A 19,862-nucleotide genomic window follows, 5' to 3' on the forward strand; every position below is an offset into this window, starting at 1 on the left:
AAGCAAATTTCAACATGGCACCAAGAGAAATGTGTAGGTTTTACCCAAAATTTGCCACTCGTGATGCTTCTCTGAAAGTTCCAAATGGTTAACAAACCAGGCAAAAATAAATCACTGCATTCTCAGCAGAATTCCTTTTAGATAGTAACCAAAGCAGAAGTGACAGATATTTTTGAATGGTCACCATGCAAGTGTGGGCAAGGTTGGGCTCCACTTAATATTTACAAAAAAATGTTTAGAACGGCACTCCCCCTCCAGCTCTTGGCATCTCCCCTACAGCACTTGCCCATTAATCCCCTCCACTATTGCTCTCCCCACACGTGCACTGCTGACTGTGCATCTACCGGCCATGTTATTCTGTGCTGATTCTTATCTTTACTCTTACCAGTATCTGTATTCCTGCAAGGGCTTTTCATTCCCGTGGTGCAAAATAAGGTAAGCATAAACTATCGAAGGGCACTTATAAGTCATATAATTCTCTACAGAAAGTTAAAAATGTAGGAAAAGATAGACTGCTACTCACCATGTAGATAAAACGCTAAGTTGCGGGCAGACACAATTAAAAGACATCTACACATAAACTTTCGGCCATAGCCTTTGTCGGAGGAACAGAAACACGCACCATTCATTCACACAAACAAGCACACTTTACGCTCACATTACCACCTACTCCAGCAGCTCGAGCCAGAATGCAATTATCAAGTGGGCTGGTAGCAGCAATCTGGAGGGGTTTGGGAAGGGAAACGGATAGCAGTGTATGGGTGGGGGGAAGCACTGACTGGCAGTGTGTGCAGGGACTAGAATGCCAACAGGTGCAATGTCTGGTTGTGTGGCAGGGAGGTGGGGAAAACAGCAAAAAGCGAGAGGAGCAGGGAAAGCTGAGTAGGTGTGTTGGTACAGGGTGGTAAACAAAGAGTACAGGAGATGGGAATTGGGAGGAGGTGATAGGACAGAGGGGTTGGAAACTGCTGGGTGAACGGCGTGGGGCAGTATGTTACCGTAGGTTGACGCCGGGATAATTATGGGAGCGGAAAATGTGTTGTAAGAATAAGTCCCATTTTTGCAGCGCAGGAAAGCTGGTGATGGAATGGAGGATCCAGATGTCTCGGGTAGTGAAGCAGCCATTGAAATCAAGGATGTTATGTTCAGCTGCATGTTGTGCCACAGGATGTTCCACTAAGCTCGTGGCTGCAGTTCGGTGGTGGCCGTTCATCCTGGTGGACAGCTGGTTGGTAGTCATACTAATGTAAAAAGCTTTGCTGCGTGATTGCAGAAGAGCTGGTAAATGACATTGCTGCTTTTGCAGGTGGCCCAGCGCTTGATGGGGTAGGATAAACCTTTGACAGGATTGGAATAGGAAGTGCTGGGTGGGTGGATTTGGTGGGTCTTGCACATGGGTCTTCCATAGGGATAGGATCGTTGTGGCAGGGGGTTGGGATTGGGAGTGGCATAGGGATGGACTAAGATGTTGGATGATGTGGGTGATGGAACACTGCTTTAGGAGGAGTGAGAAGGATTTCAGGTAGGATGTCCCTCATTTCAGGGCACGATAATAGGCAATCAAAGCCCTGGCAAAGGATGTGGTTCAGTTGTTGCAATCCGAGGTGTTGCTGGGTAACATAAGATGCACTCCTTTGTGAGGGGAAATAGCATCTGAGGCCTTTTTGCAGACTGTATCTGAGGGATAGTGCTTGTCAGGAAGTTATGTATACCGATTAAATACAAAGAACTTTCTGATACAGTTAGCGCTATCTTTCCTGGTTTTCTTGTTGTGTTTTTGTCTGTGATGAAGACAGGGAAGTGTTGTGCCTCGCTACTGACCAAACCACATAACACAGCATTGATGACTTTTGTAGCTGTTGTACTTTCAGTGCTAATTGTAACCAAGGAGTGTTTTGTTCCTGTATTATTTCCCTTACATTACTTCTGTTCCCTCTTCATCCAGTTAATTGCAATTTTCGGTTAACTGTCTTGTTTACTCATCTTTTTTCTTTGGCCATTCCTCTTGTCATACACAAGTCATCAAATTCTTCTCTCTCTTTGTCTTTCCTATTCGGTGTGCTCAGTTTTTCCTCTTGCTTCTCACAGTCTTTTTTTCAGTGTGCCTACAATGCCGTCATCATGTGATGAAATCTTAGTGATACATGTATTTTTGTCTATGTCTCTTTCCTTTCCCATATTACAGTTGTACAGTCATTTATCTATTCCTGTGCATTGCAGTGACTATAGAAACTGCAGCACATAGTTATTGGGGATGTATCACAACTGGTCATTTAATTTCTTCTGCTAGCGATCAGAAATAGTTTATATAACATTCTGAAGCAATTGGTCTGTTCAGTGCTGCTTCTATTATAGTATATGCTGTACTACACTTCTGTAGTATTATCAGTAATAATGTTGTCATTTGTAAACATAATTTCATTATTCCTTGATGAAATCAGGAACTTTGGTAGTTGTCTGGGAAATACTTTAGCAGCTGGATTCACATTAAAGTGTTCTGTCTTATAGAAATGTGTTGTTTACAGATATTGTGATCCAAAGTATGATTTTCCATCACAGGAAGAAGTTATTGCAAAGGCCATAGAAATAACAAAAGTAACATTGCAAAGATGTCCTAAAACTTTGGTAGTGTGTGGAACATATCTCATTGGTAAGTTGTTCACATTTTACCTTTTAGTCATAGAGATATACTAAATGTGCAACTGTGTTTGCACAACCACAAAATTACAATTTTGAAGCTGGTGTAATATTCCTCACACAGAATTTTCCCGTACTGTCAATCACGTCATAGTATATAATATACCTGTCTCTTTGGCCACTATAACAGTGAGCATCATTGTAATGATACATTATATGGTGTAACCTCTAATTTTTCTAATAGGGCAGTGTTACTTTCAGGAAAGGAAAAAGTTTTTCTAGGTATCAGTAAAGCAATAGGAGCAAAACTGTGGGCACGCCCTGATAAGAGAGGTGTACTAAAATGTTTGTGTGATCCAAACATTGAAACGAGACTTGTAACAAAACCATATGAGGCTCAGGTGCATGTGCTTGCTATGAAAGAGCTCAACAGCCGGGTAAGTATTATCAGTATTTTGGTTTGATTCCATAGTATTAGATGCTTAAGGTAATTTTTCATTAGGGATATCATGATGTATGCAATACAGTAAATTTCTAATTTCCCTTTCAAAAGTTTGGGGGATACCCTCCATATTGTCAACAGATTACACATATCGGCATATCGTTGAAAAACTTTATCAGTGTGCCTGAAGTTGTCCTAGTAATTTATTATTACTGGTAAGGATTACTGGATCTGACATTCAAAATCACTTTAGAAATTTTTCAATTTCATTAGGGACAAAGACTTTCGCTGTGAGACATCAAGGAAGTCATCATTCACATCTAATGCTAAATGTAACTTCTCATTTCATTTCTGTGTACATGATAGGTACAGCATTTTTGCTGAAAATAGTTGACCAAAAAGCTTTTTTTCTGAAATACCAGTTTCGGGTGGCTATACTGAGCTGACAGTATTTGCAGATGGTTCCTTATAACAGTAAAATGCAAAGTTATGTTAATATTACCCATCTTCACTTACTTTCAACACATATTAAAATTTCCAGCAGTACTTTCACTGCAGTTTCGAAATGTTGATGAATATTGAATTCTGTACTTGCTGACTTTTGAGTAAAATGGGATGAAGATATTAAATTACCTTGAAAAATAATCTGTGGCATAGTATGCCCTTCTACATCCAAGAGGAACATGTTATTTTTCTTGTGTCAGTAAAGACTACTTTGCTTCGTACATTGTCATTAAATATGCTGTAAGCTTTTAGAATTGTGATGAGTAACTAGTATTTAAGGGGCACCTATTTTCAGCAGAAATGCTGTATGACTTCCCTGATGTCTCATGGCGAACAAGTTGGACTGGCACCTGTCTTCCTCGCTGGTGAGACTGAAAATCTCAAAAGTGTATTTAAAGGTCAGATCCAGTAATCCTTACCCCATTAGTAATAACCTACTAGTCAACTTCAGACACACTGATGCAATTCTTCAGCGATATCGGTATGTGTGATTGGTTGACAGTATAGAGGGTACCTGTCAAGCTCTTCTTTGGCGTTAGACATTTCAGTCTTCCATTTTAACAACTAAGTCACTTCTGAAGATAATGGTAATTTTCGCATAAAAAATCATACTTTGGGGAGTTTTGGACATGGGACCTCTGTCACCGAACATATGCAATTAACTGACTGAGCCACAGTGACTTTGCTTTGAATACAGCCAGTTTTACCATTTAGATAGACTACTTTGGAGTCAAATTTTCCAAAAGTTGTCAGGTTCATATGCCCAAAGAAAATGTAAAGGCATCAACAGCTTCCAAAATTGTGGTGAATATACTAATTGAGGATATAATGATCCTCTCCTTGAATCCATCCTAAAAAATGGCTACCACAGTTTAATGTCTGTCAAATGATCACAAAAGTCAGTGCTTGGCTCCTATCATCTTCCATACAACATTTGCGTGTCATAATGACGTCACATCTCACTTCAACAGCGTGCAACAAGAATCACCTCTGGAGGAAGATGGGTTGACACAGAAGTTTGTTTTTAGTGATGAAACAATGTTTCATGTATTTGGAAAGGTGAATCATCATGAGGTGTCTCTTTGGGACTCTGAAAACCCACACAGGATTATGGAGCACATTCTTGATTCCGTAAGTTAACATCTGTTTGCCATGCCCTCTTCAAAAGTTTATGGACTGTTTTTCCTTGCAGAGAAAACTGTGACTGTTTCATGCATCTGTACATGCTGCAGCTGTAGTCTGTGCCACAGTTACAGTAGGACTGTAAAGAGCAATAAGATGGTGCCCACTACACTCTCTCTCTCAGACATTTGTGATTACCTCACTGCCGAACTGCCTCAGTGTTTTGTTGGACATGCTTCGCATCATAACACTCCTCTTCTTCAGAGACCCCCCACAATCATCTGACTTAACTCAGTGTAATTTCTTCTTAAGGGGTTATATCAAAGATCATGTGTTCTTGCGGCCATAGCCATTTAATTTGGAAGAATTCCGAGGTAATATAATTAATTTGCTCACTGATATCGACCATGACTATCATATTGATATTTTCCGTGTTGCAAATGGTGCCCATATTGAACACCAGTAATGTGAGTCAAAGACTTGGAGAGATGCTCCGTCCTCTGACATGTATTTGTTTTCTGTATGTCTTACAGTTTTCTGACAGTCTTCTTCTGAAGCTTCCAGAGGTACTTATGAATAACCTGTATGTATTTGCTGCTCAACATTTTCTCCATAAGCCATACAGTAATGAAGGTTTTTCTTCATGTAATTATTCCTTTTATATCCTACCTGATATTTTCCATTATCATAACGTAAATCTACATCTACATAGCTACTCTCAAAATCACACTAAAGTGTCAGACAGAGGGTTCATCGAATCACCTTCACACTAATTCTCTATTATTTCACTCTCAAACAGCTTGCAGAAAAAATGAACATCTATATCTTTCCATGCAAACTGCAATTTCCCTTATTTTATTATTGTGATTGTTTCTCTCTATGTAGATCAGCGTCAACAAAATATTTTCGCTTTGGGAGGAGAACGTTGATGATTAAAATTTCAATAGGAAATCATGCTTTAACTTCTTTCCCCCTGTAACTGAAGTCAAATTATTGTGACTGAATAATATCTAGTTACTTGGAAACTTTTGGGCAAGAGAATTCACATCCCCAATAGTTTTACAAAATTATCTCCCACACTTCCAGGTAGAAATTTTGCTAATTTTGAATTCTCAAGTCTATAAAACAAAATGATTAGAGCTTATGGTTCATAATCATATTTTGTCTAACCCTTATTGTTGAAGTCAGCACCTGGAATAAAATCTCTGTGGCTCTGCAGAATTCTGGCGATTGTCAACTCTGAAAATTCTTAAAATAATCAGAGGCACAATCATATGCCATGGGGAAGCCGTTTTGGGTGCTATGGAAATTGGAAATTTGTGGTAAGGCCTTACGGGACCAGACTGCTGAGGTCATCAGTCACTAAGCTTACACACTATTTAATCTAACTTAAACTAACTTACACACACACACACACACACACACACACACACACACACACACATACACGCACGCACGCACGCCCGAGGGAGGACTCGCCAAACATCCGACAGGAGGAGCCACACGGACCGTGACAAGGTGCCTCAGACCGCGCGGCTTGGGTGCTATGACATACTCGCTATGCAATGTGGTAATCAGTGCCCAAGGTGTGTATCAGTTTTGATAAAGTCCAAAATTTAATCTCTTAAAATAGAGTTGTGGTGCAGGCTCTACTGGTTTTCCAGGATACAAAGTTCCCTACGAGTTACGACACACCAAATATTGTTCTGAGCCACAGACATGGGAGAAGTTAAAATAACCATATAATTGAACGTACCTTTTTTGTCCATGAAATTATATTTTCCATAAATGATCTTCCTAGCTACATTTAAGTATACATCATCTTCTTGTACAAAATGAAATGTTATCGTACTCCATCAAATTACATTCAGTATTCAAAAAAGCAGCTTACAATAATGCTGTTAATTATAGTTTCACCACTATCCAAGTCTCTGCAATTCTCAATCAGAAGTCAGTGAGTTCCTTTTACGCGTAATGTTCCACATTATATCCGCAGAGTTTTTATATCATGAGTCAGAGCTAATCTGTATCTCACAGTTGTAATGAGTCTTTGAGCCATATAAATCTTTTGCTTGGTTATGCATAAACATTTGTTCTACAAGAGAAATGAAATGGGAAAAAGGTGATACTGCAATGCTGCAACAAAAAAAACACCTTTGTTCTAATGATTTCCACCCCAAATTCTGTATCATGTCCATGACACTATCTTCCCTATTTCTTGATAATACAAAATGTTGTGCCCTTCTTTGAACTTAGTCGATGTACTCGATTAATCTTATCTGGTAAGGATGCCGCTCCACACAGCAGTACTCCAAAAGAGGACCGGCAGTCTCCTTAGTAGATCTGTTGCACCTTTTAGGTGTTCTACCAATAAAACATAGTCTTTGGTTCTCCTTCCCCACTGCATTGTCTTTGTGTTCATTCCAGTTTAAGTTCTTTGTAATTGTAATTCCAAGGTATTTAGTTGAATTTACAGCCTTTACATTTGACTGATGTATCGTGTAACTGAAGTTTAATGGATTCGTTTTAGCACTTGTGGATGATCTCACACTTTTCATTATTTAGGGTCAATTGCCAATTTTTGCACCATGCAGATATCTTCTAAATCATTTGCAATTTGGTTTTGAGCTTCTGATGACTTTACTAGACAATAAATGACAGCATCATCTGCAAACAACCTAAGGTGGCCGCTTAGATTGTCTCCTAAATAGCTTATATAGATAAGGCACAACAGAGGGCCTGTAACACTACCTTGGGAAACCCTAGAAATCACTTCTCTTTTACTCGATGACTATCTGCCAATTACTACGAATTATGACCTCTTTGACAGGGAATAACGAATTCAGTTACATAACTGAGATGACATTCCATAAGCACACAATTTGATTACAAGCCGCTTATGTGGTATGGTGTCAAAAGCCTTCTGGAAATCTAGAAATATGAAATCATCTTAAATTAAGGCTATCAGCTTATTTTTTCAAACTATGGACATTTGAATTTTATTAAACCAACAGAGGTATTTATTTTTATTTTTTATTTTTTTTTATTTACACGTCTAGTTCTGTAGGACCAAGTTGAGGAGCAAATCTCCAAGGTCATGGAACATTTCAGTACATGAAATTATAGCATAAAAGTAATAACAGGAAAAATGAAATGTTTATGAACCCAAAAAATGTCAAGCCATAAGTTTAAGTAAATGCAATGAACAATATAACATACAAATTAGCTTAATTTTTCGAAGAACTCCTCAACAGAATAGAAGGATTGACCCATGAGGAAACTCTTCGGTTTCAGTTTGAAAGCATGCAGATTACTGCTAAGATTTTTGAATTCTTGTGGTAGCTTACTGAAAATGGATGCAGCAGTATACTGCACACCTTTCTCCACAAGAGTTAAGGAAGTGCGATCCAAATGCAGATTGGATTTCTGCTGAGTTAATACTCGGGAATTCTTGGGAATAAGCTGATATTGTTAACAAGAAATGACAGTAAAGAAAATATATATTGAGAGAGCAATGTCGAAATACATAGACTAGTGAACAGGGGTTGACAAGAGGTTCTCGAACTTACACCACTTACTGCCCGTACAGCCCATTTCTGAGCCAAAAATATCCTTTTAGAATGGGAAGATATACCCCAAAATATAATACCATATGACATAAGCGAATGAAAGTAAGCAAAGTAGACTAATTTTCGTGTTAAACAATGACTTACTTCAGACACCATTCAAATAGTAAAAATGGCGGAATTAAGTCTTTGAACAAGATCCTGGACATAGGCTTTCCACAACTTACTATCTACCTGAACACCTCGAAATTTGAACTGTTCAGTTTCACTAATCATACGCCCATTCTGTGAAATTAAAACGTCGAGTTTTGTTGAATTGTGTGGTAGAAACTGTAAAAACTGAGTCTTACTGTGATTTAGCATTAGTTTATTTTCTACAAGACATGAACTGCACTATTTGAAACTAAGCCAATGTTGCACACAACATCATTTACTACCAAGCTAGTGTCATCAGCAAACAGAAATATTTTAGAATTACCTGTAATACTAGAGGGCACATCATTTATATAAATAAGGAACAGGAGTGGCCCCAACACTGGTCACTGGGGGCACCCCCAATTTGACCGTACCCCACTCAGACCTCACGTCACAGCCAGTTAATTAAAACATTTTTGTTTACAGGACTTGAAGGATCATCTCAAGAGCTTACAGGGGATATATTCCAATGTTCTTGCCTTCCGGCCATCAGGATGGGAGTTGCAAGACTCAGGATCCTCACTAACCTTCAGACGAACAGCTGATGATAATGTCACTATTTACGGTAAGTCTGAAGCACTCTCCAATATATACATATCACAGTATGGGATCATTTACAGGAATGAACCGAAAGTGGCAATGAATACAGTCTTTGTGAACTTTGTACCAATTTATAGTTATGTTGATAACACCAGTGAGAGATCTAAAAGAACTCCTTTCCTAAGGAATTACGTGAGAGCCTTTTACTTTAAGTAAACTGTTTAAGATGGGCTATAAGGAGATTAGCGTAGGACACTGCCCTCGTACTTCTCACAATAATAGTCTGTTTGTGGATTTGGTTTTCAAAGATGAAATTCTTATTAGAATGAGATTGATGGAAGTAATGAGAAATGATGTCATGGTTTTGCGAGCAGAAGGACCACATGTATTTGTAGAGCATTTACTTGTTTATAGCGGTTTAAGTTTGACCTTGCAGTACCAAGTAAACATATGCTACTTTGGAACAGCTGTGCAAAGGTATTAGAATACACATAAATAAAAGGTGTCAAGTAAAGAATTCTTCTAAGGCTGGTTCTCATGGAAAATTTATCGATCAAATTGTAATGAGAGACAAAATTGTTAAAGATAGTGTTCAATGTAAGGCCTGAATGTGTGTTCAATGCTAGTAGTTGAAATACGCTGGCCAGCCAAGGGGCAGGAGAGAAGGATATTAAGGAGAAACAAAAATGGAAAATCCAGGGTGGAGTAATGACAATATCATGAGAAGGATAGATTGTGACTCACCGTATAGTGGAGAAGTTGAGTCACAGACAGGTGCAACAAAAAGACTTGGCAGCCAGAGACAGAGGTCGTGGGTGTGTGAACTGCCTTGGCATGAATGTGTGTGTGTGTGTGTGGTCTATTTCAGAAGAAGGCCTTCTGGATGAAAGTTTATATGTTTAGTAGTTTTTGTTGTACCTGTCTGTGACTCAAGTTCTCTGCTGTATGGTGATTAGCACTCTATGTTTTTCATAATACTGTCATTTAGGAAAAACAGGTAGATGGAAAATAAGAAATTGCATCTGTAACTCTGTTAGACTTCCCACAACACCAGAACCTTGCACCTTCTTCCTTCAATTTCCTTCTGAAGATTCAAAGGGCTCTGATAATAATATTGCAGTATTGCTGCTGCCTGGACAATTATTTTGGTCATTTGACTGAAATTAGTAGATAAATGTAAAGGTACTTACTTCCATATTTCATTTATTTCAATTTGTGTGTGCAGTGTGTGGTCATATTGGAATCTGTGTGAGAAAGAAACACCACATATCTCATCCAGTTAATAAGGTTACAGTGCTGTAAGATGTGAGATCAAAGGAATTATCCACTTGGGATGGAAATTGGTAGATGTGAAGTACGTAAACAGACAAAACAATGATTACAATTTCAGATAAATTGGATGATTTATTTCAAGAGAAAGAAATATTGCAGTATTGCTGCTGCCTGGACAATTATTTTGGTCATTTGACTGAAATTAGTAGATAAATGTAAAGGTACTTACTTCCATATTTCATTTATTTCAATTTGTGTGTGCAGTGTGTGGTCATATATTTTCTCAAAAATTGAGAAAGTCAATAATGTGTTGTTACACCTCTGGCTCTTATGCATGTGGTTATTTGTCTTGAAATTGATTAGTAGACTTGTTGTATGTTCTCCTGAGGTATATCATGCTAAATACTGTGCAATTGGTGCATGGGGTCCTCAGTTCCAAGCTGTTTGAAGGGCTCTGCCCATAACGTTCCAAAAGTTCTCAACTGGTGAGATATTTGGTGACCTTGCTGGCGAAGATAGGGTTTGTCAGGCACAAAGACAAGCAGTAGAAGGAACTCTCATCATGTGCTGGTTGGCATTATCTTGCTTAAATGTAAGCCCATAATGGCTCACCACAAGGGGCAACAAAACGAGGCATAGAATATCCTTGGCGTACCGCTATGCTTTGAGAGTGCCGTGAATAACAACTAAATTGGTCCTGCTGTGAAAAGAAATTGCACCCCAGACCACCACTCCTGTTCATCAGGCCGTATTGTGGGCGACAGTCAAGTTGGTGCCCCACCACTGTGTGGAGCATCTTCGGACATGTCTTCACTGTGTGAGATACCAAACTTGACTGTCGACCACTGTATGGCCTGACAACAGGCGTGATGGTATTGGGTGCCATTTTATTTCAAAGCAGGACCTCTTTGGTTCTCATCTGCAGCACCCTTGCAGCATGGAGGTATGTCAATGATATTCTCTGCCCCCTGTCGATGCTCTTCGCGGCAAACTATCCTATGCTTACATCGCAGTGAGATAGTGCCTGCCCGCACCCGACAAAAGTTTCTGCAGCTTGTCTTCATGTTTGCCAAACCCTACCTTGGTCAGCAAAGCCTCCAGATCTTTCCCCACGTTTGGAGCATTATGGGCAGTGCCTTCCAATCAGCTCGTGATTTTGGGGATCTAATGCACCAGTTGACAGAATTTGGCACGATGTTCCTCAGGAGGACCTCCAACAACTCTGTCGGTCAGTGCCAAGGCAAATAACTGTTTCATAAGGGCCAGAGGTGGGTGGACCAACACATTATTGATTTCCTCAATTTGTAAAGCTCTTTCTCTTGAATAAATCATAGAAGTTTTCTTCATTTGTTTTTCTTTACATGTATATCGCACATACCAATTTCCGTCCAATTTGGGCAGTTCCTTTGTGGTTCTTTCCTTCTCCCCATCCCCCCTCTCCCCTTAGAGTGTACAACGGAAATTTGTTGTTAATCTTATCTTTGTCATTGGAAAGACTTACCTGGAATACTTGAAGCTGCCTCCCCCCCCTCCCTTTTCCACTCTGTGTTTGTGAAATACTCACCTAATATCTAAAGAGGCTTATGTAGTTAGTACAGATAGATATAGCAAGGAAAATTATGGCCAGATGTAAATAATTTAGAGTAAAGGACTCTCCGAAAAGCAGAAGTATTGACTTGTCAGCAGACACACAAAAGGGAATGAAAACTTTGCTAGCTTTTGGAAGAAATCCTTTGATGAGCTAGAGTACACACACACACACACAGTAAATTATTTTTACAAAAATCATTCCTGCAATCGATTTCATAGCTTTGTATGCACATGGACCAAAATTTAGATACAGTGTAAAAGTAATGATGAAGCAAAGAGGATTTCAGATTTCTACATACAAAAACAGATTCTTCATACATTTTATTTCTGATGGCAGACTGTTGTAAAATTAATTTTTTTTAGTGAGTACTTGTGACCTTCGTGCCACAATACCATTGTGTGTATAGAGTTCTCACAACAAATAATCCAATATTCTTATGTAATTGTTAGTGGTATGAATATTTGGCAGTAAAATATATGGCGGATGCCTTTCCCTAACAAGATATGTAATCCAAAAACGTTTAAAACTACTTGCTCTCTCTTGACAGCGTAACAGTTTACAAAAGGGAAATACCAAGTCAATATATGTATAACAGTATTTTTACATTTTACCTTTACAAAATATAGAATAATTATTTGTTGATATAGCTGTATAAATGTCATCTTTGGAAGTCATTTGACTTAAAATGTTAGTACTGAATAGTAGATGGGTTTCCACTAGCGAACGTTAACGTCTATTGTTACTCCAATTGGTATGCGTGTGGCTCTGGCATGTTCCGTATGACTGATTCAATTACACGATTGTAGATGGCTCTGGTCTGTATTTGCCTCACTACATTTTTCATTTATTTGCTAGTGTCTCGGTATATTACACCCTCCTGAAGCCATTGATCTCATAGTTGAGTGGCAGTCATGGGGTCCTGATCAACACGATCAGTATTATGATGGAATGGTGAAATGTAGTCCTGATTGCCCATGATCTGGCTGCCCTTTAATTCTGGCATGCACTGGTAGATGTTTCTCTGTCTTGCATGAGGCATAACATGACCTTCTCACAAACAGCCAATGTTCAGATGCGGAAACTCCAGGTAGGAATGTCAGCAATGTAGGAAACGACAGTTTGCTACTTACCGTAAAGCAGACACGTTAAGTTGGAGATTGACACAATTAAAAGACACTTACAGAAAGATTTTGGCCACAGCCTTCATCAGTAAAAGAGCACAGCTCATGCACACATGATCACCAACTCCAGCATCTCGGTCTGGAATGCAACTATCACATGGGATGCAAGCAGTGTGCATAAGGTGTGCTTGCTTGTGTGTAAATGGTGTGTCTCTCTTTCTTTTACTAATAAAGGCTGTGGCCAAACGCTTTATGCAAGTGCCTTTCAATTGTGCCTGTCTTCAACTTAACGTGTCTTCTTTACAGTAAGACACATTGACGGTATTCAGGTGTGATTTGTGAGTGAGAAACCTGCATGGTAGTCTTCCATTACATGCAGAATGTAGAAGGTGTTTCTCCTACCTTCAGCTGTGATTTTTTCCATCGTGGACAAACTCTAGGAATTGATCAAAGAGAGGATACAGAACAAAAACAGTCTAATTAATTTATGTCCAGAAATGTATGGTTTGCATGCTAGAGACTTTTGTGTTGTCTTGTTGTCAATGTAGGCTTGTACCATGGGAAGCAAGGAGAGGATGCTGGTTGCCAGCCAGTACCCTCTGTCTATATCACAAACTGCATGCATATATTAAAATAGAAAATTAGTTGACTCGAGGTAGTCCAGCTGCCGTGGTACAAGCTCTTCTGTAATAGTCCACATTAGCCTCACTGCTGGTGAAGTACACATCCCACTATGTACACTATTCGGGTCGCTGCATGCTGCCTGTGACTGTCTGTAACAGCAAGTGACTGGGCTGCTACTGATGTCTCGGTGACTCGCAGAATGACAGACTGGAATTGACTGGGCCCTCCGAACCGCAGCGGCGATCCAAATACTGGCGGCCAAGACGGCATTGGCAACGCCTTTCTTGCAAGACCGTCTTTGGCCTCTGTTGATTTTCTCACAACCTCTTTGCCACCTGGTGTGCTGGTGCCAACTTACACCAGCCCAGAGACCATTTATTCAGTTATACTTCGTTACAGATACTGCAGTCTAATACACACTATACCATGCAGCCACCGTTAAAGTATCCATGGTTTCCTCCTAGAGGGTGGTACTGTTCCTCATACGTCATGCTCTAGCACCCTCTCCTGCCATAATAATTTGTAATGTAGTGTCCGATTCACTTCTCTAGCTGACTCACCTTGTAATGAATGTTGATACAGGATTGTACACAATAGTTCCATATTCGATTCGAGAGCTTTTCGACACGGTGTTTACTTACGGAAAGGCAAATGGTAGCGTGCGGCGGGCAGCAAGGTTGTATCCGGAGGTCTATCTTCACTGACAACAACCACAGCATTCAATGTTTGCAACAGTGTTTCACCGTTTGTCTGAGACAGGGTCATTTCAGGAAGGAGGAAATCATGAATGACATTCAGAAAATGTTCAGACACCAGACTTGGAGGAAAAACTGACTAACACTGTGGAAGGTGACCACCATACCAGTACCAGGCAGTTGGCCCACCAGTACAGAGTAAGCCAGGCGATCATGTGGAACATTCCCCATGACAATTGTTACTACCCTTATCACTTACATCATGTACAGGGCTTACTAGCGACAGACTTTCCACAGCAGGAACAGTTTTGTCACTGGTTTCTTCACTAGGCAACCATGATTCCGGGATCTGTGTCATCCATCCTATTAGCAGATAAGGCCACCTTTATCTGGAGTGCTGTCTTCAACTTTCATAACAGTCATCTGTGGGATACTATGCAGAACTCCCATGATATGGTGACAGCAAATCACCAGCATCGGTGCAGCCAGAATGTGTTCCTTCCAAGTCACCAGAACTATCAGCATTTCTTGTGGGTGACTTTGCCTCTGCTGCTGGAAGATATGCCATTGATGATTCGAAGGGCTATGTGGCTGCTACTTGATGGTGCTCCGGCCTACTTCGCTATTAAAGTCCGGACATATCCCAATCGTGTCTTCCGTGGCCGATGGATCAGACAAGGGAATCCAGTTGCATGGCCTACTCGTTCGCTGGCTCTCAATCTGTGCAATTTCTGGTTATCGGACCATCTCAAAAGTGTCGTGTATGCAGAGCCCATTCCAGATGCAGAGACACTGAAGCACCATATTCATACTGCCTTTGACAGCCTGGCCTACATGAACGTGCTATGGTGCATACACGCATGCGTTGAGACACATGGAAACCATTTTCGACACGTACTGTAACTGTGACTGCATGGTACAATGCACATTAGACTCTGTCTCTGTCCATTATTGAATAAATAGCATGGAAACCGTGCATTTATGAACGTAAGTTCATTAGACCTTTTTTTTCCGTATCCTCTCATCGATCAATCCCTGGAGTTTGTACACAGTGAAAAAAATCGCCCTGTATATTATGTGGCTCCACCTTTGCACCAGTTACATGTTTATTGCATTCATCCTTCATGGTATTGCAGTTTTAGTGCTCAGCAGTGTATTTTCAGTGCTGCTCTAATTGTTTTTTCTTCATTAATTTTTGTACACTACTGCTAGGTTTTTACAATAATGTCTGCAATGAAAGGCCTTCTTCCAGAAGTTTTTACATAAATAATAAAAGAAAAACAATTTTGTTACAAATCCTTTTATTTTCTCAAAAATAATTCCCTTTAAAATTTATACACCCTTGAATATGTTTGAACTAATTCTAGACATATTTTGTTTCACCCTCATCTTGCTACTTCAAAAACTGTTTTGAAAGATTTCAACAATTTTTTAAGGTGATGAAAAATTGCTGCTTTTGTAGTTTTTGTTTCTCTCAAGGGAACAAAAAGTAATCATTAGATGATAAATGAGCTGAATAAGGACAGTGAGACATCACAATTAAATGGTTTTGTTATCAAATAATTAACTGTTTGATGTGTTGTGCAACAGGTGATATTGTCGTGATGAAGAATGATATATTGTTTTCAGTTCTTTCTCATGATTTCATTTATGACTTGTGATACAGAAATTGTTGTATACTATCCAGAGTTAGCTATTCTTTGGTCCACAAATGCAACAGTCACTAGTGTCCACAAGTACAACAATCATGACATGTGCAGTATAACCAAAAAGACAAGCAATCACACACAGATTGGAAGTGCTTTTCGAAGGAACTGGTTTTGATGATTCAGTTCATCTAATTATACCAAAACAGTTGGTTGCTGGTAAGTTTCTGGCTCATACAAATATAAACACATTTTCTCCAATTACAGTGTTGCATGGTGATTTTGCTTTTTTTTGGCATAGTTTCTTGAACATTTCCTCAGGCCAATTGACTTGAGCATGTTTCTGAGTTTTGCTCAAGTTGTTGTAGAATCCATCAGGAACAGATTTGTCTACGGCTAAATGTTTGTGCAAAATCAAACAGACCACAATCTTCGAAATGCTTGATGATGCCTCTTTTTCAATTTAAGTGTCAAGCCAGTCCTCTTCAGTCATGGATAGAAACTGATTTTGGTTGACCATCCCTAAATTCATCACTGACAGGAGCACAACCAGAATGAAATTCTGTAAACCAATCACAGACTGTCTTTTCTGATGACTATTGATTGTTACCATTTGAATGAAGCTGTTCGCAACATTGTTGATAAGTGTTCATCAAAATTGTAAAAATTCATCCACTGGAACTCTTTACCTGAAATTTCCATTTTTTGATAACACTGTGTTTTAAACATTCACTGTAAACAGCCAACATGTCCAATTTCTGAGCTGTAATTGTTTTAACAATAACATTTTTTTTAAAAAGTAGCATTTTCATCTAGTAGCTGTTTCTGAAAACTTTCATACGTGTCAGTTGCATAAGAGTTACTCTTAATTTGTGCCATTAATATATCTCTAATGTATTTTTTTTACAGGTGTCCCCTATAGCGAACACTCCAGCTATTCAGAATTACGTGAGTTTGTACAGTTTCTGCAGCCAGAACATATTGTTCCGACAGTGAATGTTGGAAAACATGCTATTTTGCAGCGATACTTTTCTTCGTGGCTGTCTCAACCAGTTTCTTCAAAAACTCAGAAGAAACTGTCCTCTTACCTCTCTGTGCAATAAATTTTATAATTTTATAGAAATTTAAAGCAGATGTTGCTTAAATTTACTTTTTATAAAATGTAGTAAGACAATATGATTGTTAAAGTTTTTTACAGAATTTATATGAACTTTACGGGGTTTTATTAAATGTACCATACTACTTTCCATTTTAAAAATTGTCCTAAATTATTTTGTTATGTATTTAATTTGAATATTTTCCATTTTTACTTTCCTGTCTAGATTCCTGCTTTTCTTATATTTGATATTTTGCTAATGTTGTCTGTGTTGCCTCTGGATTGCATTATCTGATAATCAGTGTGGGGAACAGTGGGGTAATAGGTGTTACAAGACATAGATGATATTGCCCTTGTTGAAACTGAAATTTCTGCATAAAATTGTCATTATGTAGGTAACTTGTACTGTTATTTTTCTGAATTTTTCTCGGAATGTATAAAAAAGTGGCTGGTGATAGTCAAAAGACTATTAAAGTAAGCTAGAGAAGAGGAAAAGAGTAGTAATATTCATTTATCTTCCGTGTAGAAAACATGCTAATGCTTGAAAAGGTACTGGGCATATCTATGTAAAATATAAGCAATGGAATCATTGAAGGTAACCACTCACTGTATAGTGGGTGTGTAGAGTGATGGTCCAGCATATGAATCCACCTTCTCATTCAGAGAGAGACACACATACTTTGTGTCGGTATTACTAACCTAACAGATCTTTTAAGATGTTTAACCATAGGTCTCAAACAGCAGTCTAACTGCTGCCTCTACAGGATAATTGTATTGCGTGTTGATGCACTACACCAGCAGACACAACTTTTGTGTACAAGGTAACTGCAAAGAAATCTGAACAAACGTTTTTGATAAGCTTTTAAAGAAATAAATGAAGTAGAAAGAGAAGCTTTTCAATGTGCTAATTTGAGTCAGTTTATGACAATTCGGTTTTTAAGTGTGTAAGTAGGAAACAAAGTGATTCTATACTGCCCTGATCATTAACTAAAATAGGTCATAATAGGAGATGTATTGATGTAGAAGGAAAGATGTGCCCTCTTAATGATTTTTTGAGCTATTTTTTTCATTATACATGCCATTCAGTGGCAAATAAGATAATTCTGTTTATTTATTTCGTGATATATTTTTTTCTGGTGGGCAATGCTGATACACCATCAAAATTATACTGATGTGGATTTTACTGTGTTTCTATCAAGTGTTGTGTGTCACTTTCAGGAGGTCAGTGATATTAGAAAATATACTATCTAGCTTGTAGCAGGCATATAATGGAAATCAAACAATGGAAAATCCAGGCTGGAATGGAACAATATTATGAAAACGGAAGTTGGTACTCCCCATATAGCTGAGATGCTGAATCACAGATAGGAACAACAAAAAGACTGTCGCAAATAAATAAAGCTTTCAGCCATTAAGGCCTTCATCAACAATAGACGTACGTACACACACACACACACACACACACACACACACTCGCAAACGCAACTCACAGACACGATCACAGTATCAGGCAACAGAAACCACAGTTGTGCCTATGTGCATATAATGGAAATATTTTTTCTCTATTACCTGTTCATTATTATTGTATTGTATCTCCAGTGTTTTATGTGGAAAACCCTAAGTATGCCTTGCCCTTTTTTATTCTCACTTGTAATTTGCTCTACTGTTCATCAGGTATATTAATAACTCACTTAGATTTTTACTTTGATCACCTCCCTCACTTGATGCATAAAGAAAAACTCAAATCTCTTACCTTGAAATGCTAATCTACCTTCTTACATAATCAATAAATATTGGTATTAACCTCCACTGCCCTCACAGTGTCAAGGTCTGCAATGTTTCCAGAACAGCAATGTTCTCCAGTCACCAAGTGATTGCTTTTTCGTCAGTGGCATACCATCAATTTATACCCTGACGCAAAAAAAGCACTACACCAAGAAGGAGTTGTACGACATAAACGGAATTTCCTAGGTGTGTTTCTAGATCTGAAAAATGATGTCTATTCAGATTTTGTGCCAGTCGCATGAGGGTGGTGCCAGTAACACTGCTATGAGGATGCAAATCAGGTTTGCTTTAAATACATGCTGTAACAGTTGTGAGCATTAGTTACATTTGAGACTGGATGTGATGAGTGAATGTTAGTCAAGAATGCGTTCAAGGTGGCAAAGACACCATTATCAACACCTCACTGAGCTTGAATGAGGTCGTATAATAGGGCTATGAGAACCCTTATGTTCATTGTGGTGATCATGAGAATCTACAGTCGCAAGAAGACCAGACTACAGACAGTGATGTGGCAATCCCAAGAGAGCAGACCATTGTGTTCAATGTACGGCCCCAGCGCATCGTAATACATCTGCAACAGCAATTTCAGCAGCACCACAATGACACAACAAGCTATTACAAATTGATTACTTCAAGGACAGTTCTGATACATACGAGGGGGGACCCAAAAGAAACCGGACTCCGAGGGCGCTGCCACTCGTAGATGTAGTGCAGGGTTCTCACGCTAGATGGTGTTAGTAGAGACCTTCATGAAACAGCTGTGCAGACGGCATCAGTGTAGAGCTGTACGTGCAAGTGTGGTATTGCGTTTCACTGACTGTTGGCGAGTTACCTCTGCGAAGTCGTTATGGCAACTTTAAAAGAACAAAGAGTGTGTGTGAAATTTTGTTTCCTGCTTAAAAAGACTGCAATGGAGACACACCAAATGCTTCATGAAGCTTTCCAGGACGACTCTATGAGCCGCACACAGGTTTTTGACTGGTTTGGGCTCTTTAAACGTGGTGAGATGTGTGTTGAAGACCGAGC

The 19,862-nt window shown here is 39.0% G+C and overlaps 1 protein-coding gene across 1 annotated transcript in view; it reads left to right on the forward strand.

Moving 5' to 3' along the window:
* Window positions 1–17,506, forward strand: part of LOC126176758 (DNA cross-link repair 1A protein) — a 62,237-nt gene extending 44,731 nt beyond the window's left edge. The window contains exons 8-11 of the mRNA XM_049923927.1: window positions 2,526–2,650; window positions 2,899–3,074; window positions 8,893–9,031; window positions 16,865–17,506. Of these exons, the coding sequence (XP_049779884.1) occupies window positions 2,526–2,650; window positions 2,899–3,074; window positions 8,893–9,031; window positions 16,865–17,058 (634 nt within the window). The 3' untranslated portion in view covers window positions 17,059–17,506. The remainder of the gene's footprint in view (window positions 1–2,525; window positions 2,651–2,898; window positions 3,075–8,892; window positions 9,032–16,864) is intronic.
* The last annotated feature ends 2,356 nt before the right edge of the window (window positions 17,507–19,862 follow it).

Source organism: Schistocerca cancellata, chromosome 3, assembly GCF_023864275.1.
Source record: "Schistocerca cancellata isolate TAMUIC-IGC-003103 chromosome 3, iqSchCanc2.1, whole genome shotgun sequence".
Taxonomy (NCBI): Eukaryota; Metazoa; Arthropoda; class Insecta; order Orthoptera; family Acrididae; genus Schistocerca; species Schistocerca cancellata.